Source organism: Pelodiscus sinensis, chromosome 6 (genome assembly GCF_052426305.1).
Source record: "Pelodiscus sinensis isolate ZL-2025 chromosome 6, ASM5242630v1, whole genome shotgun sequence".
Taxonomy (NCBI): domain Eukaryota; kingdom Metazoa; phylum Chordata; order Testudines; family Trionychidae; genus Pelodiscus; species Pelodiscus sinensis.
Genome location: NC_143057.1, coordinates 22722103 through 22738164, shown reverse-complemented (window position 1 = coordinate 22738164; position 16062 = coordinate 22722103). Strand labels below are relative to the sequence as shown.

Here is a 16062-nt window from a genome sequence, read left to right as displayed (position 1 = left end):
ATTGATCAATGCACAGGGTTTTGATCTCAATCCATTAAAACACTTAAGCATATGCTTAGCTTTAAGCATGAATCCAGTGGGGCTATTCAAAATTCTTCAATAAGCTTTGGATCAGGCTCCAAGAAGTTAAAATTAAGCATGTTCTCAAGTGCTTTGGTAGATCATGGTCTTTATTGTCAAGAATTAAGGCTCTTTATATGCAATGAAACATAAGGCTTCAGCTCAGCAGTGAAATTTCATCTATTATTTTAGACATTGAATTTTACTCTCTACTTTTGATATTCTGTATATTTTAAGCACAGTAGAACTTCACTGATTTGCACTCATGATTGGAAACCCCTTTTCAAATAAATTCCCTAAATTAGTGAGTAAACCAACAAACATGATAAAAATATCAAAACACTTCATTGCAGAAAATATGTTTGGTAAATGTTTCATTTTAATTATAATCATGCAAAATAAATTTGTTGTAATTGTAAGACCTCGTATTAGAGAATTCTGATTTTGAACCATTGCTACAAAGTAGGAGGAGACAGATTTTGAGAGTGAGTGACTTGAATTTCAAACTAGCAAATAAGAATTAGTGAAGTTCCACTGCTTAACATTTTCAAGCTTGCAAACTAAGAAAATGAATCTGCAATTTACAACATGCAGGCTCACCAGGTCTGCCTGCTCATTGTAAACTGAAGATCAGAGTCTGAATGTGGGAAAACAGAGACAGAGGGAAGATTTATCAGTAGAATTGTATAACACACAAAAAGATAAAAAGTACGGGATACAAACTTGGACAAGAGAGCATATAATAATGTCCCAGTGTTTTCTCTACTTTAGGGTCCTAGAGTAACCAAAAATTAAAATGACAAGTCAAATATGGGCAGTATTTCCTAACTGGACATTTCATTTTTGGAAATCTCTCACTTTTTGACATATCTCTCAACCTGCTGAAGTCCCAATCATGATAAAGTGACTCAGTATGGGTCATAAAACAAATACTAAAGCAGCAAAATCACAATGACGTGGGCTTAATTTATTTACTTTTCTATTATGTCTGTTGTACATAATTTACACTAATAAATGTGAGAAGTTAGAGATGGAAAGGATCAAATACATACTCCCACAAGTACAGGTTAGTGTTCTGTGAAGATGGATTGGATGTCAAATTGATACTGAACTTCATTTTAGTCCAACTAGATCTGCACAGGTAAATTTGGGTCCAAAATGGAGCTCTCATAATGAGACACAGTTGAGAGGTATGTCCAAAAGTAAAGAAAATTGGGAAGTATTTATTTTCTATTCCCACATGGGAAACACACATTTCACACAAGCAAATACAGTATTGATGCTTTTTTGTAGGTACAGAAGTGTATTATACACATCCCCACACTGCACTTATGAAGGCTGAGCTTACCTTGTGATAAGATCAGCTTTCTAATCTTTTGCTAAATCGAGACCACAAAAGAGAAAGAGAGAGAGAGAGAAAGAGAGAGAGAAAGAGAGAGAACAAATTCACATTCCAATCCAGACATATCTGGTTTAAAAAAATAAACAAAATTTTAAAATGATAAATACGGTTAAAAATGTCTTGAACGTAAGATCATTTTCTGTCAACCAGCCTCTCACTTACACAGCTCTCTTGGTGGATATTGGATCAGCCACACAATCCAAAATCATAAATCAAATTAGACAAAGCAAATTCACATAATCCACAAATGAGTTCTAAGCAGATGAAAGCAGTGTGCACATACATGAATGATAAACAGAATTTGTCCTTATAGTTTCTACTTCAACATAGTTGTTCCTTTGCTTTCTGGTGTCAGATGACTAAGTGAAAGTTGCTAAGCATGGTTTAAGAAATGCTTATTGTGAAAGCCTACATATGCTGACAAGAAGCTATGGAATCATCAGAATTATTATAAAAGCTAACTGCAACCTACACGTGAATGATTTTCTGGGTTCATTTCTTACCATTTCTCCTACTTTTTCCCCCCCATCCTTGATTTCACACTAAAAAGAATATGGGAATTTACTGCCATGTAAAACTCGCTAGATTAACTGGATATGTCTGTTGTTCCTCACACATCTGCACTTACTATTTCTTCAATTCTCTGCTAGGAAAATAGCAGCCAGATGTGAAGTGAAAATAACTTCAAAATCCATCATAGGAAGAGATAACAATGAATTAAACATGGTTAGAAAGGATGCTCTGAAACGCCAAATGGACATATGCCTTCCTGAGGATGATCTGTGAAAAGACGCAACCTCACTGATGCTATGATAGGGCAAAATGCCTCCCTGATTCAATTCTCACTTACAGCAGTGGCACTGGGTAATCTAATTAAACTATGTACCAGCCCTTAATATCTGTCAGCTAAACGATGTGCAGAAATGTGTGGACAATTTCTGGCACTCTGTTCAGCAGTGTCCCTTTTCCGCTGTCAGCAGTACTGTTGGTTTTTCCTAATATAATTACATTGACTTTTATTCAATTAAGTGCCATCCCTAGCTTTAAAAAAACTACTTTATCAATAGATTCAGGTGTAATGCAATAATAAAGATGAACTCATGGCAGTGCATTAGCTCTGCTGTTCATAACTTCTGAACATAAGTTCATTCATAGCAGTCGATTTCCATTATGCAACCACAGTTCAAAAGAATTGATTATTTTACATTCATTTCTTAATCTATTTCACTTGTATTTAATAATCCTCTAAAATATCATATGCAAAAACATTCCACTAGGGATGGGAGGAAAGCTCTGTGGAGAAAATCCTGCATTCATTTGAACATTGTGGGTTTGAAATTTTGTGCTGAAACCTAAGCCATAAAGCTCTATTAGAATTTGGAATATTCTGTGCTGAAGTTGCCAGCCATTCAGATTGTTGTGGGTGAATGATTGGTGGCATAGAAAAGGGGAGAAAATGAGTTCACATTGCACTGGGGAATGAGTCTCTATTCCTTTCTGTTCCTATCCAGTGCATTAAAAGCATGGTCATGTGATGCAAGGTCCCACCTCAGGACAGTAGTTAATCTAATGCTGGAGTGATGTCCTGAATAGAGATACTTTTGTGAATGAGGGTCTCAGTGTTACCGGAGTTTCAATGGCAAAGTACATCTGGTGATCCACATGCTAAGTGTGTGTTGGAGTGTGCATGTATGGCTGAGGATACAGGATCTGAAAACAAAAAAGAAAGAAAGCAGAAGGAAAGTATGAAAGCAGATAAAGAGGACAGACCATGGGAAAAGAGGCCTTGAAGAAAATAGCAGCATAAAAAGGGAGAAGGCCTGGAAGCTGGAAGGCACTAATGTTAATAGCTAAAAGAAAGTGGGTGTTGGAAACAAAAACTACATGTGTTGAAAGCCACAGTAAAGGATATTTTAAAAGTTTGGAATGGAATGTATGAGCAGAAGCAATGTTCTGAAAGTACAGATCATAAACAGAAAGAGAGAGGAAGAAACAATAGTGCCCTAAAACTGTTGTCCTTATCACTTCCTGTCTTCAATAGTGCAACTTCTTCCTCTTTGGCCTGCCTGCCACCCATATCACCCTTCACAAAGATGCTGCTGCTATTTTTATCATCTTTACCTGCAACTCAGACCACATCACAACAGTTTGTAAATATCTCCCTTGTACCACATCAAGTTCAGGCTACTCCTCCTGACCTTCAATGCCTTTCACCAATTCTGCCCCTCCGCATAGATACTCTTGACTCACAGCACGTTACTTTCTGCTTTTCTAACATGCAAGCCTTTGAATATCATGTTAGGCTGATTCTCCCTAAAATACCTGTGCTTTTTTCCACATCATCCTTTATGCGTGAAATGCTTTTCCCTTAATTGATCAGAATGGCTGCTCCCTCCTTGTCCTTCATACATCTACTCATGACCATAATTCCCGCTAAGGTGTGAGCCTGTGCGGCCATGCACAAAAAATTCCTCCCCTGCCCACCTCCTGTGGAGAGCCACACAGCAGCCCTAGCCTAGCAGGAGGCTGCTCCGGTGGGCGGGAGTGTGGTGAGGGAGCCGCAGAGGTGGGGGGGCCGGGTCCTGTTGCAGCCGTGTGGCAGGGGAAGGCCTGCTAAAGTGACCAGGGATACCATGTGGTGGGGGAGAGAGAGGAAGGGGCTAGGGCTAGTGAGAGAGAGAGAGAGAGAGTATGAGTGTGTATGTGTGTGTGTCACACATCCAAACCAGCGCAGCTGATCTCAATATTAGTGCACAAGTCAAAACTCACTCCTCTCATGGTTGGAAAATCTTAGAGGGAACACTGCTTATGAAATACTTTGACTTTAATATCTGCTAGAACATAGACCACATCCATGGGCTATGCTGACAGGCAGTTTGGGATAGTTAGTATTTATTTTTGCAATTTCATAACTAAAGTAAATACAAATGGTAAATGTATGTGTGTGTAGAAAAATCACATATAAATTGAACATAGCAGATTTCTTTTATCATTTGTAGCTTCCTGACTTCTTAGATAGCTCAGGGCAGGGACAATGTTTGCCCCTACATTTTTACACCATTTATCAAAGTGGGGCCCTGATCCTGTCAGGACCTCTGGCTGTTGCTATAATATACATATTAAATAACAGGAATTAGAAAGCTAAAGACCTGCAAGAGAAATACAAGGTCAAAGAGCATCACCAAAGGACAAATACTATCCACCCTTGGGGATTGGGTATACCCAATCGCAGTCAAGGAGGAAGAATGAGGTTTTGTGGACCTGAGATATTTAAAAACATTTCTATACTAAAAAGTATACATACTTTGCTAATAGGCACATTTCCATTTTGAGTAACTTTTCCTTGTAAGAAGTGATTTTTTTCAAAATGTTCTTCACTGCTCTTTACAATAGCAGAAGTGTTTTACCAAAGTTTTAATCATCTTATGAAGCCCATAATGGCTCTTTTTTGTGTAATTAATATTCTTCTTCCATACAGCTATTCATGAATTAGTCATATGGTGGGCAGAAGCGTGTGGACAAATTCTCACCAGAGGGAAATTCTGCAGTCTAAACTCAACCATCTAAAGAATGCTGCTAAAAGGATGATGATGAAGACGATAATGACAATAAAGATGAAATCAGTGGCTATGGACAGGCAGGGAGGTTATCAGACTTTCCAATTCTCCTTTTCCCTGTCAGTATGGAAATTCTGAGCTGTATTGATTATGAACAGTTCTCTTATATGACTGTGATGGCACTTGTGGTCATTTTTTTTTTTCATTCTGAAATTCAGTAAAATATACTTCCATAATTAAAATTCACTGTATGTTCCACCCTACTTACTACTACTCAGCTTCACTTGCAGAGATGCACTGTGCATCAACAAAAGAAAGGGGATTATAAGTCTAAGAAATATGGTCAATTAAATGCACATGCCATTTATACAGCTCATAAATCCAGTCTGGTACTCTTCAGCAGTTTCTTTCAACACTTGCCAATGAGCCTGATTCTGTTAATTTAATATCTATTTGTTAGAAAGAAAAATGTAATGACTGCTTTATTTTAGTTTATTTCTATTTAGTAGGAACATTTTTTTATTTCTTTTTGAAGAGGGTGAGGGGAATTCATAATTCAGAGGGAGAAATTCACCTTTGTGTAGAAACTTGAAACAAAACTTACGCCCCATTAGGTCCAATCCTTGTGCTGCCTGTCTGCACTGGGTTAACATTCACTCTTAATGGACATTTGAATGTTGGGGAAATTGGACTGTGCAGATTGGAAACTGAATGCTACTTTTATCCAAAAGCTAGGTATTGTGCAAAGCCACCACCTAAATTATTCAACTGAAGCAGAAGATGCTCAGTAGTATCCAGGAGTGGGCCTCGACTCTTTGGACAGGTTTGTTTTAAATTAATGTAAGTGATCTCAACATTAAGTAACATAATAAACGTATATATAAAGTTATTACATTAAAACACAATATAAAAATATCCCTTCTGCATCCAGGCAATAATACTGATCAATGACTTGTAAATAGAAAGATGCTAATATTTTATTATGAAACCTGAAACCACACAGCAGTCAGCTGATTTAGGATTTCATTAAAAAGCCAAAAATCTTTGACAGAGTCGTCAGGTTCACTAAGAGTTGCGAACACTTCCTACAAGCTAGAGAGAAGAAATTATCAACCTGGTCATCGTGATTTATTTTATTTAATTATTTATTTATTGCCAGTGTCATAGAGTCCATCTCTACCGAAGACTATTCCTCTAAGGCAGAGGCTTTCAACACTGGGGAATGTCCTCTAGGGAGCAGGAGAAGGCAATGACTCCAGGTGGCTTTGGCTTCAGCCTGGCACGGAGATGTTTGGGCGTCAGCCGTGTGCCGCAGGGCTTAGGTAGGGATTATCACATCTACCCCAACAGCATTGTGTTTGGGTTGGATGGGGAGAGACAAACAAAATTTTTATCTCAAAGGGCTCAGCTCAAAAAGTTTGAAAACTGCTGCTCTAGAGAGACTTTTTCTATAGCTGCTTTCATCTCATTCGATTTTTCCCGTTATTCAGCTTACATTTATACCATCCCCATTTGTCCTACTTATAGCCCCTTAGTCCACCCTAAATAATTCCTCTCTCTCTCTGTTGCACAAAACATGAGCCAAATTTCATATCAACCCTCTTTGCCCCCAGAGGATTTAAGTGAAGTTTTATGGTTTTGTATAAAAATTGGCAATTTTGTGAGATTTTGGTCGCAAACAAGGCAATGAGTTGTAGTTTTGTCTGAATTTTACTTTCAGGGTCCAGCCTAGAATATGTGAACATATGCTAAGTCAATGTTTTCTTTCTCAAAATCTCTGTACACTGAAAATGCTGAGCTTCATGAAGCTAAAAAGAAAGTACTAGACATAAAAACTTGGCAATATATAACAATGTGCATAGTTAGGAGAGAAGGTCTTTCTGCAATTATGATGTTTCTTTAAGATGGAAGTAGTAGCCATTTTGTCCTATTTACTTTAAAAAGAATGAGAAAATAATTCACAGAACTTAATTAGCATTGGAATCTAGCTCAGAAACGATTTTCCTATTTGCTATTCTAATTTTTTTACTGTCTAAGTTGCTCTTTGATAACATCTGGCTATCCTATGTACAAAACAAACAAACTTACTCCTCCATCCATCCATTTCAACATAGGTTTGAGAGACCCTCAAATCATGGTTCTACTGAAGTCAAAGATTAAACCCCCATTAACTTCAATCAGGCCAGGATTTTACACAAATATCTTCAGTTTAAAACAGGTTCTATTTTCTTCTTATCTGACTGCGTTTAATCTGCCTGGGTTTGGTTTGGTTTGGTTTGAAACAATGGTGATTTAACACAAGCAGCCTGGGCAATAACATTGATTCTTGAGGCTTTAAATTACATAGAATCTGAAAATATTAACCTTTCATAGGAAGAAAATCCAAAAGGTAAAATACAGATCAGCACCTATTAAAAAAAAGTAAAGAAGTGCTTATTAAATTCAGGAAATAAAGGACAAGCAAGTTCTTTCAAATTAAAGATGTGGAACCCAGTCATTTCAATCCCTTTCAATATGAAGCAAATCATTCACACTGGTCACGAAGACAGCTCCCGCTACACTCAAATTACTCACTTGAAGATAAGCTCCCACCAAACTCTTTAGGGGTTTAACTAATTTACTGCACAGATACGGCACGTCTGTTGTAATAACAGGTAGGATGTATTGGGGTCGACCATTTATCAGAATTAGACTTCTTTTCTCAATTCGCAGAGAATTATGCTGCCTACACTGCTCTTCTTTCTCAGCGCTTGCCATCCCCTTACGGCCCCTAATGTGGCAGGCAAACAAAATTGACAGTCTCATCTTGTCAACAAGGGGTGATTCTCCTGAGAAGCCATTTAACTTTGTAGAGGAAGCAATGTATTAATGTGCCTGTCCCAGGAATGTTAATCATCTATCTTCAAGCTCCCCATAACTTTGACATGAACAAAATCACCAAATTTGTTTACTAAATGAATTGTCATATGCTAATAAGAGAGCATGACATACACGGGAAAGCCAAACAGATGGTTTGTTTACTCCACTTTGCAACTTTATAAATGTTGTAACTCGGAAGATGTTAGTGAGAATTATTGGTTTGTTGGCAGAGGCAAACATGCCTTTTGCATACTTAATCCAGAGCTAGCATCAAAAAACAATTTGTCATCACCGCGGAATGCATAAAAAATGTTAATGTTGAGATGGCATTTGGGAAGGCAGGATGATTGGCTATATGAGCGGATGCCCAGGTTAAATATGGAATTGATATCTGATTGCAACGTTTTCTTCCCATATCATTTTAGTAAAATCTGACAGGTATGGGATTCTTGAAAAGCCCCAATAATTCAGTACATACCTGTTGAGGTGTTAGTGAGATGATCCTTACAGAGTGAACAGAATTACACTTTCGTAACAGCTGTGTGTGCTCAGAAGTATCAAGGTCATGTCACACTCTTAATATATTACCATTGTTGCCCATTAAAGATCAAAGGATATTACAAATCAAAAGCATAACCACTGGAATATTTGCCAGAGTTATTCAACAATGATATAAGTTCATTGTAACACTTCAACCTCACACCTTAGCAGCTGCCTGGAAACAGAGTCTCATTACAAAACAGCCAGCACTCTTCTCTAATATCTGGACTAGTGAAGAAAGTTTACAGTACAAGGATTTATCTCACTAAACATTTCCATAATGAGCTAAGTAAATATAAAAATGTAACAAGGGCAAGAATTTAACCTCATTTGGATCTTTCAACAAGACTCGGCACTGTTAGAGAGTCAGACTTTTGTCATAGGCTGCTACTAGAATCTACCTGAGTCTTAGGGTGAAATTCATCCTAAAGCAGAAGATGTCACACAAAGTCCTATATACCATGTATTCATTTAACATGTTTTACATGGTGCTTCAGGTTTTGTATTGGTCCTCTGTAAAGCAGAATTTCACCCTTACAGAATACACATTTCCTGCAGGACTTTGTTATTCAGATAATACATGAATTCTCATTTTTTTTTAATTTTCTTTATAAATAAACATGATCCGTGATTCATAACCAGTCTTTTTTTTTTTTCATTTTCCTACCATAACTGGTAAAATTCAATGGTTAGGAATGAATTTGTGCAGTCTCTTTTGTTTTACATCTCACTCATTAATTCCACTTTGAATTTCAGGTCCAAGTGAATGCAAAATCTCAAAGTGAAACTCAGCCTTTCCTGAAACCAATATATATATTTGGCAAGTTATTGGTGCAAAGTGACACATTAGATCAAATTTGCTTGGAAATGTCATACGCCTTTTAGTGATTTTATTCTGTTGTTCTTTTATTCTATTAAGTTCAATGAGGAGCCAATCCGCATGCAACATTCACTCTGGTTTGGTTATCTAAAAATACTAGATTTATTTATATAGAGCCAGAGGAGATATATAATAAAAATACTATGTGGAATTTCAACTGGGCTTCACTATTTGTAATTTTACATTACTAAATAAAATCCAACTGTTAGGTCAACGTATAGCTGATTATCCTAAACAATCATACCAACTCTCCCCACTCAAACCACAACTCCTCAGTAATGCCAATCCTCTGAGATTCTCCCAAACATACCATTGTCAGCAGTTATTAAATTCTAAAATTTTTACCTATCCACGGGAGACCATGCAAAGAGATCTAAAGGAAGTATGAGTTCAGTTCGCTGTCCAAGGATTATTTTGGAGCAAGACACATTAGCAGCCATCCCAGCCTGGCGCTTATATCTCATTTGAAACATCTACTCATTCCTGACCAACAAAGAAAATTTCAATAAAGTACTTTTACTGGTTTAACAGCAGTGAGCTCCTGGGATTGTCAAAGTGCTCAGTCTTCTCCGAGGAGAAAAGGAATCAGCAGCTCAAATATAATTAACCTTCCATTCCCAATGCAAACTGCCACACACAGGAGCTCTGCAGTCTATTAGTGAAGTTATAACGGCCAACAGGCAGAGGCAAAATTGGTCAAAAAGTTGGCTGCTGCTGTCATATTTTTAGAATTATGATTAATGACACTAATAATGTGGATGATTACTGATATGTGTATCTCCTGCAGTTTATCATATTGCACTGGCTGCCTACGTCCACAATAAACATGATGCTATCATTTACCTCTTTATTGAAGGCAATCCTTCTCTTGAAGGAGCACATACTAATTACTTTGTAATGTTTTATGTCTTAAACATTTTGCAGCTCTGGACCTTGCCAACTGCTTCATGTCTGCCATTGATTAATTACAGAATGTTTAATCAAAATTTAGAACCCAATGCAGTCATTTATGAGCATGCTGCAGTGCCAAGGTAGTTAGGCTCCTGTCCCAAGTTTGGAGAGTCGTGGGTTCAAAATGAAATCCCAGAAGTGTGCAAGGTGCCAAAGATTTTTTTTTTCCTTAGATGTTTTGAGTTTGCCAGTCCCGCCATTGTTGACAAATGGAAGGTTTTCTACCTATCTTGTAGGCTTTTCTGTTTGTTCCCAGTGCATTTTTAATGTCTTGATTTTCCCCTTTATGCTTCTGTTGGCAGAGTGGCCTTCTTTCTCCACTGCAAGCTTTTCTTGCAGCAAGAGCCCTTGCAAACGCCAGTCAAGAGAGCGTAGTTTTGAAGTGGTTAAACAAGTGAAAAATAATTTGCAGGGACAAATACATACTTTTTTTTTTAATGTGGATTTTTATGGTACTGTCATACAACCATTCACCGTTGAAGTTAAGTGTTTTTTTAATACCATTACTGAACTGCTGAAATGGATGCTAATATAGCTTGGAGTGCTAATGTCAAGTCCTGGTAATAAAAAAGACAGACTGCTGAATGAAATAATTTCAAGTAAAAAATAGAACAAAAGTGCTCTCGCTCTCGCTTTCCACTTTTATTGAATTGGGACTGACTGAGCCAATTGCTTTAGAAGTCTGTAAAACACAATTACTAGTGAGCTGACTGACCCAGCAGTGCCCCCGCTGTGACAGAACAGACTAAAAAGACTACAGAATTAGTGCTGCTCCCATATCTGGCTATCACAGCTGAGAGACTTCCTATTGAGGATCTACCATTGTTTATGCCAGCACCTGCATCAGCTACATGCATCTACTTCCTAGATCAAGGGCCCATCTTACCTTCTCACACTAGACACGATTTCTCTTATTTTCCATGTATTTTAGACCTATATCTATCAATACAACTAAAGATATATAGTTTTTTTGTTTGTATACATTATGTGTCAGACACAAAAGCAATAGTTGAGGTTTATGGACAGAAAACTAATGCTCTCCCATTTGTATTTTTAGCTGTAAAATTTGGCATATCAAAGAAAAGGTGATAGAGAAAAATGTACTGAATTGGGAAGTGGGGAACATTGATAAGAATGTTTGTAAAGTACTAGAGTCAAGATGACTTATGCTTTAAAAGTACCATCTTTTTACTAGGAATTTACCATTCATGTTTTAAGTTAAGGGATGGAATTTAGGATTTTGTTTTGTTTCAAAATGGATTATGATAACAAAATGACATTAAAAACATTTGCATAGCCCAGTTTCATCTTTTCTCTCTTATCCCCCTCAATCTCAAATACTTTATATTTATATACATATACTCCAACGTCCTTTTTTATTCATAGTGTATGTTTTTGGCAAACACAAAACTCTCATTTTTCTTCCATGTCCATTTATTTGAAGCTTGTAGGTGCCTTATGGCAAAAATGTTAAATTATTTCTTAGGCAGTGTCTTTAAGGAATGCTTTTTTAGGGCAAACTTAAATGTGAAATGAGCTCTTAATTAAAAAAAGAAAACCTTTTGTAGCACATGGTAAAGTGCTCATGTAAAAGATGATGCCAGGAAATAGGAGGCACAAGTTAAAGCTCTAGGATTTCATCAGAGGAGCTACTGAGGTTCAGAATTTACATAACTAATACACCGTGATCATGATTAAAACAAACTGTGTCAAAGTTACCATACAATAGTATCTGTGATATCACAGCCTTATCCTGACATTCCACAGACCCTAGTGTGGCCGCTATTATGTAAAGGCTGGCTTTTTAATTGTTGTTATTGTATGCAAGCACAGATTTGGTAGTCTCCAGCGTAGTCCCCAGTGGACATTGGGGCCCATCTCACAAACACTCCCACATAATTTGGCACAATAGGCAGTCTTTCCACAGGAGTAAAAAAAGCTGTAGGTTAGGATTAAGGAGTTTAGGAAGAGCTGTCTTCTGGACACTTGCACTTATATTGCATAATCTCCCCTTGACACAGTAATGTATGTAATTCTCATAGACAATAATGAGAGTTAAACATATAGGGCAGGACAGGACTGTCCCTACACCAAAACCATGCCCCAGGTGCAGAGCATCTTTGATGCCCCACCTCCATTCGTTAAACGTTTGAATATCTTACTTTTTAGTGCATTTACAGCCCATGTCATGACTTTGATGTACCATTTGCATACATGATTTCTCCTTATCACAGAAGACATTCCATTTTCCCTTTTCTTGATAACACCTCAAACAGCACCATGAGCCCAGCACCTCCCAAACCCCTAAAGCCAGCACTTCATTCCTCCATATATGCCAAGTTCTGGCCAGTGCTTTTACTGACTTATTTATGTTCATCAACTGTCTTGAGATTGTGGTCAGTAAATATTTAGATAGACTTTGCTGAACACTGAAAAGCCCTGGATTTACTTTGCAGGTTGACACAATGTAAAATCCAGTATTGTGCAGGACAAGTTTAGAAGATGTTAGCTTCACCTTCATTTTTTCAAATTAATACAACACAATGTTGGTAATAGATGTCAATACAATTAACTACAGCATGAAAAAGAGAAAGAACTTCCTCTGCAATGGATCTGATCCTGCAACCCTTACTCAAGTAAGCAGCCTAGTGTTACATTAGAGTTTCTCATGTGAGCAAGGACTTTAAGATTGGGCTTGTATGCTTTCACTTCATCTTCTACAATAAAAATGAGCTGCCTACACAGTACTTGGTAGATTACTCATATAAAAGTTAGTTCACTCTGTCCTTCTTTCTGTCTTCCTTACTTGGACTGATTATACCATATGCTTCACATCTGACATCAGTGGAACTACCCAGAGAAAAAATTACTACTCAACATAAGGGTCGCAGAAGCCATTTCTTTACAACTCAGGGTCTCTTGTAAAAGAAAAACTTGTTTGAATAAAAGCAAGTATATTTTAGTATCTCCACAAGGGAATCTACTGCTTCACCCAATTATATAGCATATTTACATATTATTTTTAAAACTATGAATTCCTGTATCAACAGCAAATATGTACACACGCTTAAATTTGAAAAATAAGATAGCAAAAACCTGTTTTGATTGTCTGGTGACATGCAGTTAATCAAACAGATGTCTTAAAATGTTCTCATCTTGTTATTAGTTAATGGAAAACAGGCTGTATCTGACAGCTAATAATATTAGAGGAAATATTTTAATAGCCACCATAAACTAGTGTTAAGTCTTGTCTTGGAGCAATCTGCCGCTAAAATCGCGTGCATTTCTTGAAATGCAGTTTCTAAAAAGTTATCTGTATAAGTTTCCAAACATAGCGGGATGATGAAAAAATGGATGCTTTTGTGTTGAGGAGGTGATAACAGGAGGCAGGTAGCATGTTTTTCACATCTTCACCTCTGTTGATAATGTATGCAGTGGCTCATCAGAGGTATCTGATGTTAATTTATTCAAGCACACCTGTACAGGGCTGGAAGTCAGGTAAGCAGATGAGCAAAAGGCATATATCTCTGCTTTTTCAATAGAGCTACCCAGAGGCCTATATGCACACAAATTTAGTTCTGGAGATGTCAGCAGGTTTTAATAAGCCAAATACAGATGTCTTACTCCATACAAATCAAGGAGTTTACATGTTTAAATCCTGAGTGATTTAACTAGCAATCAAATGGCAGGATCACACTTGGCATCAATAGTTGCCTCATATTTATTTATAAGTAACCCTAAGCAAATATTATTTTGTTTTAAAATTTATTCATGGGGCTGACTCACCTTTCCCACCTTCAGAACACACACACATGCTCACTTTTTGAGAGAATTTTAAGACAACCCTGAACAATTAATATTCCTACTTTTGTTAATGAAGGCAAATAGGGAAAGATCTGGCTTTGGAACTCTAAGCAGGTATCCAGGAAATATATTTATTTTATACATATTTAGAACATGGAAAAAGGGATAATATGTTTGTATTAATTCAGCATTCCAACCTAGTTGTTAATAATGGAGATTTTTAAACTGATGGTACAAATATAAAATGGATTTTGACTTATTAAAATGAAATAGGGCTGGCAAGGAGTAGGCCCAGTTTTTTTTACTGAAATACAGACCAACTTGAACTGGTCAGAAATTCACAGCTCCTGAATCTGAACTTCAACTTTCTTTAGCTCTACGACCCTAGGCAAGGGAGGTAAGCTGAATAAAACTCAACTGCACTATTTTTTTTCTCTTTACTCTCTCCCAACACATTTTCCCACTATGTCATTTCCTCTCTTGTTCATTATTAAAGAAAGACCCCTTCTGTCAAATCTAAGAAACTAGAACTTCCCTATGCTCCACTGAGATTCTTGAGTTGATGGCCTCTGAGAACTGGCTCTGAGAAGTAGCCCTCCCATTCCAGTGTACTTTTTACCTGTTTAAGCAAGATGGAGAGGGATGCTGGAATAGAAAAGGACCAGGAGGGATGTACTCTGTGAAGACTTCCCATCACAAAACCTTCCTTAGTCACAGACCAACCTTCCTCCTTTCCCATTGGCTATTCACTCCAGAAAGTTTCCCTGTACAACTTTTCTCCCACCCAGAAACACAAACTGTATCTGGATCCACATTCAAGCCTACATATCAGGCAGCTGTCCAGCATATATCTTCGTCCCTTTTCTCCATCTCCTTGACCACTGTCTTTTAAAGAGATGTTTTCCTATCCCAAGGAAACATCCCAAGGATGTTTTCCTATCCCTACTCTTGCTCTGCCTGACACCACCACTTTTGGCATGATTTATTTTATCTTTCACTCTTTGGCACTTACCTGTGACAAGGCACATCCTACAAAGACAACATTAGTGGCAGAACTGAAGAGTAAAAAATACCTGAGTTGATGCAAGAGAAAGGGAAGGTGAAAGCTGAACAGTAAATGATTCTAAGAACAATGGGACTGAAAATAAAGAACAAAAGGAGGAATGAAAGCACTGTTCTCTTTAGGAAAGATATAAAAAAGAAAGATATAGACAGGTAAGCCTATAGATTTCATTCAGACTTCTATTAATGGGTGGGAAATATGACAAATAGAAAATTAGTTTAAAAAAGAATTCAGACACTGTGTTATAAATCATGAAAGCAACTTCTTATCAATTTCAGAAGGGATAACAGAACTCTGGGGGCGGGGAGGGGAGGGGTCTTCTGACAATAACTGTAGGGTTTTCTGTCCCTTCTTCTGTCTGAAATATGTCAAAAATTTGGAGATGCATGAGTGGGGAAAAGTATACAAAATAGGGGAACCTCTGTAAGTCTCTCCTCAGTTTTCTGTTTGCCTGCATTCCACTTAAGAAAGTAAGACCCACCATACTGTAGCAGACCAACTAAGCTTAATACAGGACATCCCAGTATATAAATACATCTTGGGAGATGTCCAAAATGTTCAAATAAAAGAGTATTTGGATGGTAGAGAGAGCTGACCAGCTGTCTACGATAACTAAGGCCTCTGTCTTTTGACAGTCAGTTTTACTGATTCTAGTTCACCAAAATGTCACCCTCTAAGCCTGGGGAACATAATCAATTTAAGTTAACCAGAGTTGGGTTGAACAACCTTATACATTGTACCCGATGTCACTGAACTATTTCTCACTTTATTAAGCTCAACCATTGTCACTACTTGTTTTATTTTAATAATGTTACAGAAAAAATTTAAATAAGGAAACCTCACTAAATTCTAAAAGCCACATCACGGGAAGGTTCTCACAGTTTTTATGAAAATGGCATTAGAAATACCTTTTAAATTTTAATTTTTAAGGACAGCAAAGAACTTT

At 37.2% G+C, this 16062-nt stretch overlaps 1 protein-coding gene across 7 annotated transcripts in view; it reads right to left on the bottom strand.

The window, feature by feature from the left end:
* The window catches only part of BNC2 (basonuclin zinc finger protein 2), a 474676-nt gene that overhangs the window by 12843 nt on the left and 445771 nt on the right, over positions 1-16062 (bottom strand). The window contains exon 6 of one of the 7 annotated variants that reach the window (XM_089779192.1): positions 1409-1439. The exons of the other annotated variants lie outside the window; for them this stretch is intronic. Coding sequence (XP_089635318.1) covers positions 1421-1439 — 19 coding nt within the window. The 3' untranslated portion in view covers positions 1409-1420. The remainder of the gene's footprint in view (positions 1-1408; positions 1440-16062) is intronic. 7 annotated transcript variants of the gene reach the window in all.